Source organism: Gopherus evgoodei, chromosome 2, assembly GCF_007399415.2.
Source record: "Gopherus evgoodei ecotype Sinaloan lineage chromosome 2, rGopEvg1_v1.p, whole genome shotgun sequence".
NCBI lineage: Eukaryota > Metazoa > Chordata > Testudines > Testudinidae > Gopherus > Gopherus evgoodei.
In genome coordinates, this window is record NC_044323.1 from 192398781 (window position 1) to 192419195 (window position 20415).

Consider the following 20415-nt stretch of genomic DNA (forward strand, 5'->3'; position numbering starts at 1 on the left):
ATGTAGTTTATATACTTTTGTTATCACAGTTAACAGGCTAAACATTCATCTGGCATTTGAGAAGTCCTTTGTCACACTCAGAAGGCATATTTTTGAGCAAATGGGATTTAGCCTTCAACATTTGGTTCACTGTAGTTATTAACGTTGTTTATAATAGGTATTTCTGAAATGCACTGCAAATGGTGGATTTTTTATTGCTTTGTGTGTTAACTGAACATTGAAAATATGAGGCACTCTTGTACATATTAGACAGCTAAAGCAAAATAAAGCCATTCATTTGTGCGACACTATTCCTTGTAATTGTTTCTATGTTTTCTTTAACCAAATCCCTTTCCTCTTCACTGTTTACATCTAGAGCCCACAAAAAGGGTTTCTAACAGAAGCAGCTTCTGGGATTATTGTAGTATTCGATATAATGTCAAATTCTGCCCACAGATATAAGGAAACAACACTTTATAGGACACAATTTTCAACACTTCATTTTTTACATATTTGATCCCACGACTCATCCTTTTAATTCTTCCCTGATGCTGTATATGCATGGACATGCAGGCACATTAAATAATATCAGGAATAATGAATCATCAGGGATGATTAATCATTTTGCACACCTGGAAGCTCTGGTTCCACAAATTACATAATCCACTAAATATGATGACAACTAATTTTGTCCATGCAATGCTTAAGCTCCTCCTATAAAGAATAAAAAAATTCATATTTGATAATTTTGTCTCTGTTAAATAGCATCTTCAGAACTTCTGGAGATTAATTAGGTCTTCTGCAGAATTTGGAGACAGCTGAAACTTGTTGCTTAACAACTACACCTATTTTGCCATGCCCATTCCATTTGGCCACCAGATGAATGCTTCGAAAACAACAAACTTGAATCATAATTTGCTAAAATGGGATGAAGGATGTTGGCAAATTGGAAAGGTTCAGAGAAGAGCCACCAAAATTGTTAGAGGTTTAGAAAATATGCCTTATAATGAATGATTAAAACTGCTCAAAACATTTAAACAGCTATATAACTGGACTAAACCTTAGTCAATTGGGCAGGATGGACAAGTGAAGATGCTGTTTAGCAGAAAAAAAATTATACAAAAATTTTAATTTCCAGTCCATTGCATCTTAATTAGTCCCAACTCTGTGACTTCTGAGTAGTGAGTGGTAAGAATAAGAATGACTATTACGAAAAGATATAATCAGAAAAATGTATTTGTCATAAATATAAATAATCCCGAGTAGTTTATCATAATGGGTTAGCCTCCCTGACAAAAACAGGCATTTAGAGGCTCTTCTGGTGTAGCAGGGAATTTCTATACTCAAGATGCTGATATTTACCTAACAGAATTGGATATGATCTCTTAAAAGAATTAGTTGCTTAGAGGTGATCTAAGATTTTCTTATACTCTCCCCTGTAAGCCTTTGTACCAAGATGGTCTGGGCCACTTGCAGATCTAGGCATCTGTCCCCACACTTCTGAGATGTCTTGCTCAAAAAAGTATGAGTTGGCTGTATTTCCATGGGTGAATAAGTCCACTTGTGGTATCCCCAAAATCTTTTTGCTTTTTTTTTGGAATACTATTTTGTTCAGGGCCCATTCTGAGGTGTCCCTTCTCCAGCAGCAAACCTGGTAGCCTTTTCATGTGCAGGAATCTTATGAAAATCTATTTTATTGTATCTGCTGAACTGTTTCTAGTGTTTCACTTTTAGAGGCTAACTCCTTGCTTTTCCCTGGGCATGTAGATATGCTATTGTTGTGGTGCTGCCCGATTGATTAGAAGCCCCCACCCCTTTGTGTTCAAATGTTTGGAATTAAAAACAGAAAAACTAAGTCATGCTTAGTTTTTTTTCCTGTTCTGGCCAATATCCCTGGATTGAAAATTGTTGGACATAAGCTCCATAAACGTATATGCTCACATTGGCTTTGATCACCTTGCAATATGACCTTGCATGAGGCGACTATGTGCATTCTTCATTTCTTCCACCAAATGGAGATAACTTGGAGGGAACCAAATTTAGTGACTACTGTTCCTCCCTGTTTTACATTGAGGTCAAATGCCTGGAGTGGTCTTATATACAGCCTTGCCCAGGCAGGATCCCAATACATGACACCAGTGGTAATAAACAATGTATACTGAATTGCTGGGACTGGATCTCTTTGAATCTACAAGGGTTTATCTTGGAATTTAACTCCTGGGTTAGAACAATTATGTCCCAGACACATAGGGGGTATTTTCTTTCCTAGGTAGTATATTCTCTGGAATTCGATCCAGTATACTTCAGGTTCATGATGTAACCATGTTCCTAGAGAACTATTTGGGCTCTCTGTGTTGCGATCGTGGAGATCTGACTCTTATCAGTATGTTGTCCAGAAATAGCTAACAGATGGGTGCCTGATGACCACCTCCCTACTGGCTTTGTGAAAAATCCTTGGAGTTAACAACAGGTGAAAAGAAAGTGTTCTAAACTGGAAGTGGTGTCTTATCTATATGTAAATAGAGAAACCTGCAATGACAACCTCCAAACTTGCAGGTATATTTTTACCAGCTCTTACATGGGGAAATAGTCTCCTGAAGAGAAAGCAACTGTTAACATTTCCATTCTGAATCTGGATTTCTTCATATCTGTTGTGATGTTTGGGATCTGTTTTTTTACCATGAAGTCATGGTAGAATCTTTCTGGTAATGGGACAGTTCCTTTGGCCCCAAGTCAGAGAAAATACAGCACCTTTGTTGTTGTTGTTGAGACAGTTTGATGTTTACCAGGATTGAGAGAGGGAATGATTATGAAAAAAAGAGATTGAAGTTTAAACTAATTGATGAGTGAACCCTCACTGCAGCATAGGATTTGTCTTGTTTGTTGAGGCTGTCAAACTGGATTGGAAGCAAAAGAAGACTGCTTCCCAGGACTTTTACTGACATGCAGTTCTTTTTTTGCCAGTCACCAGATGAGAAGGACCTCCAGTGTTTCTGTTCCAGGCATCTACTTCCAGTGTTTCTGTTCCAGGACCATCTTTCTATTGGTTTCCATATTTCTTTTGGAATATGTTGCTGAGAACAGGGCTAAAGAACTACTTCTTGTAGCTGGGATTGAACTCTTTCCCTGTGGTTCTTAGAAGAATTTGACAGGGAATGTTTGTATTTTCCTATATTCTCTGCTATTTTCGTACGTGGGTTTCAAGTATACTTTCATCAGAAAACACAGGACCTGCTTTAAGTAGTTATTTGCTGTCCAGTGTCTGAGTCGTATTTGCATCCTAGCAACTGAGGAAGTTAGAGACCACAGCGTCACAGGAAAATGCATTCAGGTGTGTTCTATGAAGGATGTGGTTACTGTAATCTCTCATTATGAAGAAACTTTACCTGGTTAAAGGATCTGCATAGGGTTGCTGTAGCACAGAGGTCGGCAACCTTTCAGAAGTAGTGCGCCAAGTCTTCATTTATTCACTCTAATTTAAGTTTTCGTGTGCCAATAATATATTTTAATGTTTTTAGATGGTCTCTTCCTATAAGTCTATAATATATAATTAAACTATTGTTTTTTGTAAAGTAAATAAGGTTTTTAAAATGTTTAAGAAGCTTCATTTAAAATTAAATTAAAATGCAGAGCCCCCCGGACCAGTGGCCAGGACCTGGGGCAATGAGAGTTTCACTGAAAATCAGCTCATGTGCCGCCTTCGGCACGCATGCCATACATTACCTACCCCTGCTCTAGCAGATCAAATGTGTGCCACAGCTGCTTGTATCAAGACAGTGACAGATTCAAAACTCTGCTGCAAAGTGAGCTTTCAGAGAAGCCATCTCTATATCTGCCACTGAGGTCAGGGTCAGATTCCCCTTCAGACCAATATCATTTTATAAAAATCTCATTAGGTATTTACAAATCCTCTTGGTTTTAAGTGAGACAGTATCACTTACCTAATTATATTTCCAGATAATTTTGACAAGGCAGGTTTGCTTCCCTTTACCTGACTGAATACCCTGCATTTCTGCACAGGGTAACAAAGTAGGCGGCGGTTAATAGTCTTTCCTGCCTGTCCTGTTCTTTTCAAGTTTGATGCAAAAATAGCTGTTTTTTCTAGAAATAAGCCTGATGAGTAGTGCAATCTCAAGTTTTTTATTTCAAGGTTTCTTCCTTTTGACATTGCTCAGCTTTTTGTGAAGGTCCATGCCTTGTGTTTAAGAATGGAGTGCCTTTAAAAAGAAAGTTAAGCTAGTAACAAGCCAGTTTCTCTTCCCCATCTACCTCCGAGGAAAGGAAAATCTATTTAAATATGATTATCTGACAATTTTGCATGTTTGACAGCATGTCTGCCTGTTTCCCCAGGTTGGAGAGTACCCTCTTTAGTATTAGTATTAAAGTAGGGACTGCATGAGTTTTGGTAAAGTCATCTTAAAGAAGAGCTGTTCTTATAGAGGGGAGGTATTGGCATTTACCTCAGTCTGAAATGTAGAAAGATCATCTACATCAGAAGTGCAACAATTTTGTAGATGTAGCCTTCCTGATACCTGTAATGAATGCTCCATGCTTGCTGGAACATTATTTATATGCCATGGTTTTATGAAGTTCATCTGTGGACCGAGAACAAGTCTGGCAGAGCTCACTCTTTGCCGAGGAAAGGAGGGGAACTTCAGAGATGAATTTTTCCCTTTTAGGAGAGTATTTGTTTACCGAGCCACATACAGTAGCGAAAGGGAGTGGCAAAAGAGCACTGAGAACAATAATTAGAAAACTCCAAAGTAAAATAGTATTTACCCCTCCTTGTAAAGTCCAAATACTATGAGACTGCTCACGCTTTCCAGAAATTCTGAAAAAACACACTAAGTCAATAGTAACAAAATAAGGAAGTTAAAAAAACAACACTTTGGAAAGCAGGAGCTTTCATACTTGCTATCTGCCCTGATGCAGAAGGCAGAACAACTGGAAGTCAAATGGACCTGGGTACTAAGCCACAAGCCTTACCGGTCTCCATATTCTGCAAAGAGAGGAGACATCCAGAACTCAGGACTAATAGAGATGGTCTGACTTAGATCTGCAGAGTTAGAGTTAATTTCTGTTTCAGTACATTTCACTTACATAGTTAAACATCATTAGAAAATTGAAATATTGAATTAATAGTCTATTTGAAAATGCAAAACAATATAATTCCCCATAAATATTTGTTTTGGTATTTTTAATAATTCTAGAGGCACTATTATTTACATGCCAGAGTAATGTCTTTTTAAGCATTTCAGTAGAGATCTGCAGTATATCTATTGCTACAGAGAGCTAGAGAGCGCGCGCACGTGCAAGAGCGAAAGATTTTTGCACAGAAAAGCTCATGTGATGCCTGTCTTGCACCCTAAAACCAAAAAGGAAAGATTAAGCAGATGACAAGTATCTTTAATTCATTTACATGACTAAAAATCTAGAGCAAAAGAATGAGTGAACATATTAACCGGGAATTATGTTATTACCAAGTACCTTGAGATGTGTTGCCCGTTTGAAGGCTTTATTGCAAACATGGCATACATGAATTCTCTCCTTGCCATGAACCTCTTTACTGTGGTGCATTAACATCGTGGCTGAAGAAAAGGTCTGACTACATTCAAAACATTGGTGTACACGGCCCTCTTTTTCTTGATTACCCTTAGTCAGGCTAGAAGAAACCTCAGCCACCTGTAAAAATTTATAAAACACGATTATACATTCAAACTTGGAGGAGGACACTCTCAGAAACTAACAGATTTATTTTTCTTGTTATGTACTCTAGTCTGATCAATGTATTTTCAAATGAATCAGATGAGCTGGGCACCAAACATCAATAAAAAGAACAGAACAAGATTAGGGGAAAATATAAATTTGTGTTTGGTCATTCCTCCTTTGCCTCTGGCAATTTTTTTAAAATGCAAGATTCACTAGATACATGAAATATCTGAAAATAAACAGACAATATATTGTGGTATTAAGGGTACATGGTGTGCATGCAGTCAAATCTATGGAGTTCTAATTCAAAATATTCTTTAGGTAGAAGAGATTTTAAAAATTACAAATTTCAGTACTGTGAAGAAAAAGGGAAAAGCAGATAATTGCTGCTTCCTAAATTGTCACTAAAACCTTCCAAAATATATAAATTGTCTTACAGGATAATTTCCTTTGACTTATGTCCCTATCAATCCATTACTGTGGATTCCCTCTCTGTGAGCAAAGACTAGAGGGAGCTCAAGCACTGTGCCTGAAAGGTCCAGGCTTATATCCTAACTATGTGGCGTCCCACCCAGAGAGTACTTTAAAAGCCATAAACAATAACTCAGATTAAATATTTAATTGTGAATTATCTTTTCTGTGAACTACTGTATGTACACAAACTATCCTTGAAAGAGTATTGGAAAAAAACAAGATGTAGTCAACTGTTAGCCTTAGGAGAGTCCTTACTGAAAGAGACATTAATCAAAAATATTAAGTAAGCGATTTTCCAGTCCTCATGCTGTCCTATTCCCCCTGCCTTCCCCAATCTATTTATCACTAGGGAAGATAGTGAGAAGTAAGACTTATCAAGAGTGCAAGGGTAGTAATTTAGAGAGAGAGAGAGAGAGAGAGAGAGAGAGAGAGAGCGCGCATGAGAGAAAGTCAGAAATAAAGTAGATTTTGGTGAAACCAAGTCAAATGACATGCCTCCAGCTTTCATCCAGAGCACACCACTTGATCCATTGTCTACAGCCAAGCTCTACGATACAATCGCATTTGCTCCAACCCCTCAGAGACAAACACCTACAAGAACACTATCAAGCATTCTTACAACTACAACACCCACCTGCTGAAGTGATAATATATATGTTGTGTCATGTTGTGCGTGTGTGTATATACACACACACCCCTATATATATATATACACACACACACACAGAGATAACATGAAACAACATATATATTGACATATATATTATATCTATATCTATATCTATCTTTCTGCTGTATTTTCCACTACATGCATCCGATGAAGTGAGCTGTAGCCCACGAAAGCTTATGCTCTAATAAATTTGTTAGTCTCTAAGGTGCCACAAGTACTCCTGTTCTTTTTGCGGATACAGACTAACATTGCTGCTACTCTGAAACAAGTCAAATGAGTGGCCATTTTGGCAAGTGAGAGAGTTGATCCATAGTTCAAGATCACAAAAGACAAAGAGGTGGTCGGGTCAGGTGATGGATGAAATGGGATGGCAACATGGAAAATGAAGTCACTAAAGATGATTGGAGATCAAGATGAGGGGGAAAGGTAGACATCAAAATCAGAGAATAAGGTATCTGGGGAAGGATCAGGGCAGCAGACGAGAGCTATAAGTAGCTGAAGGAAGAATGAAGTCTGATGAGTTCTACTTGAAAGAGGAGTGGGAGAGAATCGAGAGACAGTCTGCAGGAAGAGGAGGAATCTGACACTCTCTGTATCATTCTTTGGGTAGGATATACAGTGTGGAGAGAGAGAATTGATACCTCTATATTAGAACACAACTTCAAAGGTCAGGGATGTGGGGAGTAGAAAGTGGACAGGACTGTGGTATTCTTTTGTAGAGGAGTGAAAAAGGGAAGAGAAAAACAGTTGTCTTAGTAAAGAAATTGGGAGCGTATGGGATCCTAAGGGACAGGAAGGGTGACAAAGCAAGGTGCGATTGGTGAGGAACAAAGGGCAATGTAGACGGGGCAAGGTTGGGTTAGATATTACTTGATGCAAAAAGAGAGGCATTATGGGATGATGGCAGCAGCGAGATGTAGAATGTCACGGAGTTGCAAGGAGGCTGTGAGGTGAACCTGGCAATGAGTGAAGGGAGAAAAAAGAATGGAAAGAGAAATTGTGATGTAGGGCAGTGAGAAGGGAAGATAGGGCGGAACAAGAGGGTGTTTGGAACAAGGTAATGGAGGACAACTATGATGAGCATGGTTGCCAGAAGTCAAAAATCAAATAAGTAGTGATGCAATTTAAAATGTGTGTGTGGCAAGAAAAATCATGAACAGCAGAAAAGTTAGAGCAATGAAATTCACTGTATCAATCAACTGGGATAATGAATTCATGCAAAAATTATTAAGTGACAATTTATTATGAAGAAAATAGAGGGCAATGAAATATTTACAAATATGGAAATACAAGTGATCAACTGATGAATCAAGATGCAGAGAATGAGACGATCAAAGGATAATGAAGTGCTCAATCATTCAAAGAGCAGCCCACTAAATGATTTGATTATCTCTTCAAAGTAACAGTGAAATGGAACAGTCTTTTCTGCCTAGATCTGAAAGGTAAGTTTTTCCTCTTCTTTTTGTAAAAGTGTATGACAAGAGGATTAATAACACTACTACCCACTGACACAAATCAGAAAATTGTTTTTGGCTGTGGCCCAGCCTCTTGATGCTCATTTTCTGGTTACCTTTAAAAATCTTTTTTTGTTTCTCGAGGCAAGGTGAGAGCATCTTCTTGGATGAATATGACATTACTCCCAAGTCTAAGCTTTATATTCATCTCAGAACAAGAGGTGAAATCCAAATGGCAGTACTCTTTCATACCTTTTAGTCTAAAAACCAATGCTTTTTCAACTGCTTGAGAGAGGTAATGGATGGGGACAGCCTACTTGCTAAACAGCATTTTTTACTGAGTGGTTTCTGAAAGCTTAGGAAGATGAGGGAAACTATTTCCCAAAACAAGGGGGAAAGGTCAAGAAGAATAAACAAAGGGAAGTGTCCCTGCTGCTTTATGAGGAATTAAAAGAAGAAAGCTTCAGAAGAACTTGAATTGCTGCATCTAGCTACTGATGGGCGGCAGAGCTAGCAGAAAGCAGAGTACTTTGGGCTTAAGCCCAGAGTTTACTGCCAAAGCATTCAATCTTCCTACAATCTTTGCACACAAGGGGAAGTTCCACAATAACTTATTGATGGAAGAGTTATACAAAATTATCTTTTCTGCATAGATACTTGAAAAAATGTGGGTAAATGACACCAGGTGATACCAGTGGACCAATGGCAAGTCCAATGAGAGTGGAAGGCCAGATTGTATGAGACATAACAGAGTCCAAATATTGTACCATAGTTCTAGACAACACAAAAACAGAATTGGGTAGGTGGTTTTGAACAACAGCTTTCCTCTATGTTGTCTGGGATATTACAGCCTAGATCACCCTTCTTAATGATCTGCTATTTTAAAGCAATTAATAATATAAGTGGAGATTGTTGCATGTAATCCTTTCCTTGCAAAGTATTGAGAGTCAAATAGCATTTTTACTGTAATCATACTGTAACCGAGAAATCCAATACCCAATAAAAATGTCCTCATCAATTTAAAATATTTCAGTGTAGTTATTTTATTACTAACTAGTACACAAGTGTTTTTAGAACTTTGAAAGAACCTTGATGGCCACATGTAAATGCCAGACTCAGTTTGTTTAGTCCGTAGAAGAAATTCTAGACTGAAACTGAGTCTGCTAAACCAAAGTAAAAGATGCTAACCTGTGTCTAGACTAAAGAAGAGGTTGACATTAGATCTGGGTTAGCTAAAACATTTTAAATAATCGGAACATAAGCTCAACCACTGAAGTTTCCTCATCTAGACAAAGGCAAAACCCCTATTTTTTACATATAAGGGGAGATGATGTGCGCCCGAATAAACATTTTCTGTGATGTTTTCTGGATTAATGTGTCAAGTACCAGCAACGTTCTCATAATAAGCCCTCAATTTTGCAAACGTTTACTCACATGCTTAACATTAAGCCCATAAGTTGTATCACTAATACCTGTGGGACTACTCAAGTGCGTAAGTACTTCATTCTATTAATAAATAAATAAAAACAAAACAAAACAAAAAAAGGATTGCACCAAAGCTAACTACAATAAGAAAAGTTTGTTCTCTGTCCAGTTTCTTGAATGCAGGTAGTCTATTCCCCAAATGGTAAGATGATTTTTAAGATTTCTTAAGTGTACAGAAGGTTAGGACAGTTTGCAAGGGAGAAAAAGTTAATTGCCTTTTATATAGAGTAACCAAGGAGATTCAGGTTTATCAATGAAGAAGAAAAACTGATACTTACGAACATTAGGAAAATTAATGTCATCTATTTGATAACAATATCCATCTATTTGTCTATTTTTACCTAACAGATTTTTTTCCCACAGGTCTCTGGCTTGCATGATTTATACAAGAAATAATTAATTTAGTGAGAGTGATCCCTCCTCTCCACCCCAATTGCTATGAGCAATAAGGGTGGTAAGAGGGAATGACCCTGTCATACTTCAAAATAAGGAGGAGGAGAGTAAGGCCTCACTTAGAAGAATTCAGTAAAAAGGTGTTTATATAATAGAATAGGATTTTTAACCTTGACCAATACATGCCTTTATGTTCTGGAAAAGAACGAACACGGGTGATTAGATATTTTGTGTACATTCAATGGCAATTCCAAACATACATGTGTATCAGATGTGTGAGGGTACACAAAGTACTGGTGTAGTCTGTTTCTATCATTTCTTTAGCAAACACCACTTGCTCAAAAGCAGAGTAAGAAAGTAGCACACCTTTTACCAAAAAAAATTCACAATTTTTGGAAGGATTTGGAAATGAAGGCACGACATGTCCATAAACCTGTAGAAAGTACAAGTCACAGGATCTTTTCAATTTCTTTTATTTCTTCAGCACAAGTAAAATTTTCAAAAGTTTTAGTGACAGAGAAGTTGAAAGCCCATTTTCAAAAGAGATTTAGACACACAGGAGCCTACAAGTGAAATGGTTAAAAGTGCCTAAGTCCAGTTAAAATTCAATTGGATTTAAGTGCCAAAGTTACTTAGGCATTTTTAAGAATTTTGCCCCACTTTTTTTTTTTTTTTAAGGAAATAACTCGAGGCTGCTTGAGAACTTATTTTAAAATTCAGTAATTTCTAGAATGAGATAATTGACTCAGACATGACACAGCACATATTAATGTATATGAAATTATTTTGAATAGTCATGGCAAAAGAAGATTTATAGAATTTCAATAAGAACTAAACTAGAAAACAGAAATGGTAGATTAAGTTTACTAAAGTCAAGTGCAATGTAAAGCACATTGAAAAGAATAGTTTAAACTGTAAATATACACTAATGGGTCCTAAATTAGTTGTAACCTCACAGAAAAAGATTGAAGTGTGGGCAGCAATACCCAGATGTCAACAATGGTTAAATAAAAACAAACATGATGCTATTGTAACCTGTATGAAAAGGGAAATAGGGAAAAGTATTATACACAGTAGGCAAATTGCTGTTACAATGTGACCTTTACTAATGTGTTCAAATTGGTCACCTTATCTCAGAAAAGACACGTTAAGAGAAAAGGGCAATGAAACTTATTTGACACACTGCGATGGCGGAAATCATGCATTTCATTGAAAAGGCTAGGATTAGTTTGAAAAGAAGAAGAGTAAAAGGAGATATATATTTGTATTTTGAAAGCATCCATTTTTAAAACAGAATTTTGGACACTACAAATATTCAAAATCAAATTTAGACCATAATTTATGCACCTTGCAGCAGTGATTATGCATGGAACTGCAGAAACTACATGCATAAATTATGTTTCTTGCCACCTGCAATATTAAAAATCTAAGTCTATATGAATTCTAAGACAAAAGCAATGCCAAGGTGGAAGTTATGGATGAGAATACATGACAGTTATTCATAGTCAGTACATTATAGGGATGTTGTAATTCTCCCAAAACCGATCCTTATAAAGCCAGGAAATTAAGAGTTAAGATTAAACTTAATGTTATGAATCAGCAATGCACACAGATACTAAACCTTAACTTGCCTTGTACTGATGTCAAACAATTATCACACTATTATGAGTAAGGTATTTTCATGGTTGTGGTTCCATATATGATTAAATTCATTTTCAAATATACTTTTTCTTTTCCTCCCTCCTTATTGTAATTTGATACAGAATTGATAGAAAACTTGTTATTAATCTTTTAAAAATTCTTCAAAATGTAATACATGCACAAGATTTAAGCAAGTTTCAAGTATATGCAAAGTCTGGAGAGTCTGCATTATTCTGTTATTAAAATAACTGAGGAAGTTGGAGGGGGAAGATCTGGGAAGGGAACAAACTTGGAGTGCCAACTTTCTTTAAGGACCCATTTTAAAGCCTGAACTAGTTAATAGATTTACTTGGAAATGCTCATAAAATTTATTCTATATTCAAAAAGTGCTGTACTTATCAAGAAGATATCAGGTATTTTTTCATAGTTAACGAAGAGCCTGAATCCCTGCTTTAAGTGCAAAATCAACATAATCTTAACTATAAAGCTACAGCCTCCATAATAAGCTATTTTAAGATAAAAGTTAAAAAATTATATGAAACTCTCTGCTTCAGGACAAACAGATCATTTTCATATCTGATTAAAGTCAGGTTTTTATACATAAAAGTACAAAAATAAACTACATCTACCTGATATGTTATTTCATCAGAGTTTGTAGATGCTGAATGTGGTGCATGGCTCACCAGTATGACTTGTTGTGAGCCCGAACCGCTTTGGCTGGAGAGACTAGAATCTGTGAGTAAAGCAGGGAATTGCTGACCCTATCGAAATAAAATTATTCAAGTGATTGTATTTACAAGCACAGTCAATTGTCATAATTAAGCAGTAATCCTAAAAGAATTATAAAATGGGTTTAAATAGAAACTCCTTTTATCATTCAAGACTACTCTTTTTAAAAGATTACTTCAAACATAAGTCTGAACAAATCATTTTAAAAAAAATAAACTAGCACTTTCAGGCCAATAAGGGTTAAAAATATATCTGAATAAGCATATCAACTCTGCTAAATCCACATATCTTAAAGTATCACATGATCTGAAATTAAACCACAATGTATTACTGCCACCTCCACATAGCAGGAAGTCACCAGACCAATGGTATAATACATTATATCATTACATATTTTGATATACCATTTGCATGGTATATCATGCCAGATATACATTTATAAGCTGTTTGGAAAGCCCACCATTTTTATTTTTCCAACTCAAGATAAATATTTTTCATGCAAAGCTGAAGAGATTGGGGGATAACTGGGAATGTAGTCGCCTCCACAGACTTTATTTCACTATGTTTAATCATAATCTCTGTGTGTGTGTGTACTCACACACCCCTAATCCTTGGAAAATAAATAAGCAAACAACTTAGTCCTAGTTCAGCAAAGACAGAAGCCAGCAGTGGTTTTCACATATTAAGATTGAAGGGAAATGTCAATCACAGAGGAGCTGGCTGTACACTTGGCCTATGTACAACACCTAAATGTAGTCAGTGATATTAGTGTCTAACTTTCAAGGACAAAAAATGTAATTCAGCTAAAAATTATATGAAGAGGTAAGTTATTGCTAAATGTGCAAATGGTTCTTCTTTGCTACCAACCGCTGAAGTCCTTGTTAATATGAAGCAATAGGGATTTTTTCTTCATACTACTTGCTAATGCACCTTTAGCTCTATTGACATATTGGAAAGGTTCCTAAACCATGGTTCATGAACCACATGTAGATGGTGTTGGAGAGCCAGGTGGTCACATAGTGCTGGTGTGCATTACTTTTTCCAGCTGCTAATTTATTTTAAAAAGATAGTTACCAACTATAATAAATACGTTCCTCTTATTCTCCACAAAAGAAACAGGCGTATTGACACAGAAATTATGTGATCACAAATGGATGGACAACAGGTTCACAAGACAACATACTAAAAGTCTGGTCCACGTTACAAAATATTTTGGAGGCCTGGACCAAAGACACTGATTACTATACACCAGCATTTTCAGGATGAAAATAAATATCTTATTTAAGTCTCTATAGGGGTTTATTCACATTCACAAATACTTACTCCTAGACGAAGGTACCACTGTGAACCTTTACATATTTTTTCTTCCATCACTATTTCACACTGGTGTTTCTCCTATTAATTTTCCTAACTGGACATGAAATGGAAGAGGCCACTGTGATTTACTGTTAAAATTTCAAAAATATGTTCTTGTATTGTGACTAATTTGTCTAATTTTGATTAAGTAGAAATCACAATTACAAACCCAGTGAACTTTCTCCTGTACGGCAGTGTTACAAACTAGATAGGAGCAAGGAGCAGAGTTGCATATCCTACAACACATGGAAAGAACAGTTTATTGCCTTACAGCAACTGAGACTCTTTGACATGATGTAGACAGTGTCAATCGCACTGTAGGTGTGCATGCAACTGACACACACCAGATCAGATTATACTCGATATGAGGGTTGCACAGGCATCCTTGTGATCCCATCTGAGGGATAAATGGTGGAGGGGTCATGACGCTTCCTCAGTTCCTTTGCAATTCAAAGCCCACATTGCAGACTACTCCGAAAAATGAGGATGGAGGGTTGATCATGGGACCACACTGATTACATCATCTCAAAGAATCACAGTTACTGTAAGGTACGTAACCATTATTTTCTCTTCAAGTACAATGTGTGTCACTGTAAGTGACTAGCAAGCAGTCGCCTCCTCGGATGGTGAGAGTAAGAAGCCACACAATCGAAAGCTATATCTACACTTATGATGGTGTGTAAAGAAGACCCACATAGCACAGGTGTAAGTAGCAGCATAGATGGCAATGCACGGCTTAGGTGAGCAGAGTGCCCTATCTACACAGCCAAGTTATATAGCCTACACAACTCCGTATGTGCCCAAGCAGTGCTTCCCATGTCTGCACTGCTATTTTTATTGTGCCATTGCCTCAGCCTTTCTCCACCACCGTGAAAGGCTATGGCAGTGAGGAGGTACCAGAGAACAGCTCAAACAGTGATCTGCTGCTGGAGCCTCTCACTGTCATGTGTAGCTAGCTATACCCTGCAGTGTCAGGTGTGAACAGAGCCTGCCTTTCACTGCAGCATGTAGCTACACATGTAGTACCTGTATTCCACACACTGCCTTAAGTGTAGATGTAGCCAATGTGACAAAGTTCCTCCTCTACCTTGGTGGGTCCTGCACTTATTTGGCAGATTTGCTCACCTAGTGATCTTCCCTACAGTCTGGGTCAACTTCTCCTGTGTCTCTGATCAGGAGTTGGGAGGTTTGGGGGGAACCCGGGCCCGCCCTCTACTCTAGTGCAGCCCCTGCTCTGGTCGCTCAGGGAACAGAAAACTACTCACCCAGTGACCAATATATTTGCCCTCTACCAGACTCCTGTACCGCACTGGCCTGGGTCTGTCACACCAAAGATTGCAATCCCACTTTTGGTGTCTTCCCTGGCTATCATGTCAAGTGCATATTTTTTAAAAGATCAGTGTTACTCCACGTATTGCTTTGAAAATCTCTGAGATCAGCACATTTCTGAAGCAGGTCAACGATGTTGCCTGTGCTGTGTTCATCAGCCTGTGTTCTGCAAGACAAGCTCACTGACTAGCTGGTAACTAATGGAAATGCACTCTGTGATCTGCTTTGAGAGTCTCCAGGAAGATATTGCTTGGCTTTTACATACACCCAATAAAGCCATGAAGAGACAGAGTGAGTCTGAAAGGCTTTGTCCTGTCTAAATAGTAAAGTAGGGCTCTGGAGACATCCAGAGCGTGACGTTTCTTTTCTTCTGGAGGAAACAAGTGTGATTTTGAGAAGACTGCCAAGATGAGTGACTTATTCTGATGGAATTCTGAGACCACCTAGGGGATGAACTTGGGGAGTGGAATCATCACCACCTTATCCCTGTTAAAACGTTGTGTACGGTGGTCCAGTCATAAGGATTTGGATCTTGCTGACTTTCCATACCAACCTGATAACAACTAAGATGACAGTATTGATGGTAGATGGTATAATGAACATTTTGATGAATCAAAGGGAGGTCTCTAACTGGATGTCAGGCACGAAGGAAGCCCTTAATAAATCTCACCATTGTAGGATGTGAAAAACTGGAGCAGCATATAGTCCAGAATCTGGAATCAGGGTTTCAACAAGAGTCACATTTTTTTGGGTTGCCTATATGGAAAAAATTCACCATTTTGAAAAATACGTCCTGCTACGAGTTTTCCTGTTCTACATAAGAATCTCTTGCACCTGCCACAATCTGTGTCATGAATGCTCGCCCACACAGTATCCAAGGCAGCTGTGTGCAGCAAGTACAAGTAGAGGTGCAGTATCTGTCCCAGGTTCAGAGATACTATGTCTGGGCAAATAAGGGAGGCATATTGGAGGGTGGCTGGACATCTATAATAGGTCTGACAGACAAAACTGTCCCTGCCAGTAGGGGGCTATCATGATAATGGTAGCCTTGTCCCCTCTCATCTTCGATATTATCCCGGGGATTGGCTGGAAGGCATAAAAGGAGACTGTGACATCACCAAAGAAAAACAGTATCCAGCAGAGACTCTAAGTATATGCCTCCTTTGGAGTAGAAGGCCTTGCATTTGGCATACTCTATTGTGGCAAAAATAAATCTATGGCTTATTTGGGCGGGTCCCCGTCATCAGAATATCAGGTCTAGGATGGATTCCACAAAAGTCTGTAAGGTCACGGCTGATTTCTGGAAGAAGAAAGTCTAGTGGAATCATCCTGTGTTGGTAACACTATTCATCACATTTGATGGATTCCAGATAAAGCAAGGAGCATCTGGTACCCTGCCTGTTGATACAGTGCATCACCATAATACTGTCCATCACAGTTTGCACTATATTGTTTCACAGACCAGGCATGAATGCTATGCAGGCCAAGCTGGTGCCCTCACCTTGACGACATGTAACTTCAGATTGTCTGGTGACCACACTTGATTCTGGTGACCACACAATTCTTGATTGTCTGGTGACCACATAGTTGATTCAGGTGGGCATCCCAACTTATCCCTGCTTCATCTGTAATAAGCTTCACTGTTAGTGAGGGGGATCAAGGAGACCCACCTTTCCTCATATCAAGAGGTTTAGTCACTTGGTAAATTCTCACAAGGCTTGGGGCAGGACAGTGACAAAGAAGCTCATATTGTGTTTGGATGGGGAGTATGCAGCCCTTGGCCAGTGCTGTAATGGTCACAGGTGAAGTCAGGCAAACAATGTCACACTTATGCATTCTAATAATCCCAGGCACATGCAAAAGTTCATAGATAGTCTCACCCTTATGTCACATACAAGCAACTGAAGGGATCTCAGTGTGTCTTTTGGCAGGGTATGCTTGTGGTATCTGTGACTTGAGCAGAATTCCTCTGAATTCTACATTCTCAGATGGCATGAAAGATGATTTTTCATAGCTCACTAGGATCCCTAACTGAAAGAACAGGAGGAGGACTTGATCTAGGGCTGTCTTTTCTTATCCCAGAACTTGCCCCTGAATAGCCAGTCATCTAGGTATAGACAGACGTGATGTTACTGTTTCCTTACAAGTGCCACTACCACGGCCAAGCACTAGTGAATATTCTTGGTGCCATGGAGACTCAAAAGGGTAGAAAGTTGTGTTGATAATGGTTGGGCCCTATTATAAATTTGAGATTCTCCCAGTGAGCGAGATGAAGATCTATATGGAAGCAGGCATCCTGCAAGTCATGAGCTGTGAACTAATCTTGAGCTGGGAGTAATGGAATGATGGAAGCAAAGTGTTATGAATCTAAATCTGAGATGGCGTATTTGCTTAGTTTCCTCCTGTCAAGCATAGGATAAACACAGGGAGTAAAAGCCTCTTTCTCTGTAGTCCTGAGGCACCTCCTATATGGCTCCGAAGGAGAGCAAAAAGGCCAATTCTATTTGTAAAGGGCTCTTGTGAGAAAGGTCTCTGAAAAGGGACATGGAAGGGGAAACAGAATAGGAAAAGGAACTAGGTAGTATAACCTTGAGTTACGATGTCCAGCACCCAATTTGTCAGTGGTAATATCCGATCAATGCCCATTGGAATGAGGTTAGACAGTTTCCAAAAAAGGGCTCCATGGACCTGCCCTGGTGCAACTCTTGTGACCACTCAGACATTTGCTGCCGTTATGTGTGGACAGAGTTCATGAAGAATGATGTCCTCTACTGTATTTCATCAGCTTCCTGAAATGGTATTTCAGCTGCCTATGGTAGGACAGTGTGTGCTGTGTTTTGCTGGTGCAAAAGGGAGCACAGTCACCCTGGAGTCCTTGAGCAAGCATAAAGGCAGTGCCAATTTTCTCTCTGATCCTTCAAATGGCAGATCCTCAACCATACTTTGTACTCCATGAAGAAGGCACACAGCCTGATGCCTTCCACATGGGCAACACTTAAGCCATGTACCTAGTTGCAGTGTCTGCTGACCATAGCTGCTTATAAGGCCACTTTGGCCACTAGCTGAGTTTTCTTTTATGATGTCCCTGAGCTCCCCTCTGCTCTCAGAACCGAGCTTGCTGATGAACAGAATCACTCTGCCCCAAGTTAAAAAGTCACACTTGTCTTGGAAACCCTGATAGCCACTTACAGTTGAAACAATGCAAAGAATAGGGTTTTCTCCCAAACAAATACAGTCTTTATCTTTGGCACATTCTTGACTGAATAAGACTTCTCTTGGACAGCTGAGACTACTAAAGATCCAGCAAGTGTGGGTCAGGCAAGGATGCAGCTGGAGAGGGAGATGTTTTCCTCTTACATGATTGAAACAAGGGGCTTGGAAAGTAGAGATCTGGGAAGACGGACTGTACGCCACAGGGGCCAAGGAGGCATCCCTTATAAATCCAGGTGGCTGATAAGTTGCGGACTGGACCAATGCCATTCGTGGTAGGCCAAAGGTTGGGCTCTGATGAATTCCTCGGGTCTCTTGGTGGCACCACTCATGGATCACATGGGGGACGGTGGGGGAAAGACAGCTCCCTGCTCAATGCTAGTGCCAGCTTGAATCCTGGTGATGAGGAGTCTCAGTACTGGGGTCTTGTTGGCCCTGGTTGGATATTCCAGTGTTGATGTATGTCCTGGGTATGATCCATGATAGTTCACCTGGTGCCAAAGTTGATGATGGTACGGGTGCTTTTGGTACTAAATGTAGTCTGCTGCCCTGCAATCTACTCCTTTTCACTCATTTTTTGTGCTGGAGAAGGTTTATCCTCTTGCCTTCCAGTCTCTCTCTACATGAGAGGACACTGAGTTTTTCCTCAAAGTCCTGCCCCAGTGTTCTGGGTGGTCTGTTTTAGTGTTCTATTTCAATGTCTTTGGTGGGGGGCATGGCTCAGCATTCACGTTGCACTCCCCATCAGTTTCCAGCCCAGACCGGGGAAGCTAATGATCCAACTAGCAGATCAAATTTGGTGATGAACCCTGGCCACGTGCCACCTGAGGCTCGTTGTGCATACGCTAAGAAGTCTGCGATGTTAACTAATTTATGCTGGCTATCATACATATATATTAAGCATTAAGTATCAATATTAAGTATGAATATAGCCGTTACATAGACCAAATTAGCCTGTACCTTTGAAATAATCCTGTTCACTTATGTCAAGTATCCCACACCACCTTGCATTAACTGAGGTAAGCTTTGGCTTAAGTAGACAGGAACATTGTCTGTATCAGGATATAGAATTGTTTCCTTATAGAAACAGAAAGGTGGTTATCGTCACAAACCTATTTATCCTAGTGCAAGCTTAGGAGGTGTCTTCACATCCCTTAGTATCTGGAATGCATATACCCATAATAACGATAAGGATTCATCATGAGCTAGGATGCACAGTATGTTCAGAACAAAGATAAGGGGCACACCATGGTACCAGAAAAACAAGATAAAAAGCTAATTGGCTGAACCTAGTTTCAAATGAAGAATATGGTTCCTTTTACTGGTAATCAAGTAAGTTATAAAAAGATTGCTTTAGAAGTAGAACTTTGGAGAGCACACCTTCTGTACAACGTGAATGTAACACTGCTGTACAGGATGGCTCTTTTTTGAAGATTGGTGTCAGATAGAACCTTCTTCCTGTACCATATTAATAAATTTGACTGACATCGGTTATTTAGTCTCTTGACCAACTGACCATACAATTTATCAAAAATGGCATCATCTTCAATATCAAAAGTTTTGATAGACTCAATGCTGCAGTTGGTGACAGTGTAGATACTGTCAGTGCCACTTGTTTGCTTGGTGCAGTCTTCTTTGCTGTCATCTTGGCATTACCTGCCTGCTTGATGGAGTGCTAGATGGTGCAAATTTGACCAGTATGGGGGTACTCAAGCCTAGATCTTCTAGGTCTCATGTCACTCTCAGACTGTTCTAAGAGATGGAGCTTCAGGCTCACATATCTTGACCTTTAATATGAGTAGAGAATGAAAGGCAAACCAAGCACTTGCTGCTTGGATGAATTATACACCACAACTGCTATATCCACCTTTAAAAAAAATTAGTCTGTCAAAGGATGGACAAGGCTTGAAGCCTACAGGTTTTGACTCCACCATCTTGAGGTCTTTGTATAGAGGGGTATGTCCTGGGGGGAGGAGGGGGTATGGG

General features: G+C 39.0%; 1 protein-coding gene across 11 annotated transcripts in view; it reads right to left on the reverse strand.

The window, feature by feature from the left end:
- The window catches only part of ZNF236 (zinc finger protein 236), a 194944-nt gene that overhangs the window by 21693 nt on the left and 152836 nt on the right, over window positions 1-20415 (reverse strand). For 7 of the 11 annotated variants that reach the window (XR_003999074.1, XM_030552613.1, XM_030552611.1 and 4 more), the window contains exons 29-30: window positions 12435-12566; window positions 5467-5661 (exon numbers count right to left, since the gene is read on the reverse strand). Coding sequence is in view for 10 of the 11 variants with exons in the window: in XM_030552613.1 (XP_030408473.1) it covers window positions 5467-5661; window positions 12435-12566 (327 nt within the window). In the remaining variant the exon portion in view is untranslated. Of the gene's footprint in view, window positions 1-4890; window positions 4979-5466; window positions 5662-12434; window positions 12567-20415 lie in introns of those variants that run through there. The other 4 variants (XM_030552617.1, XM_030552614.1, XM_030552620.1 and 1 more) reach the window with 4 other exon arrangements.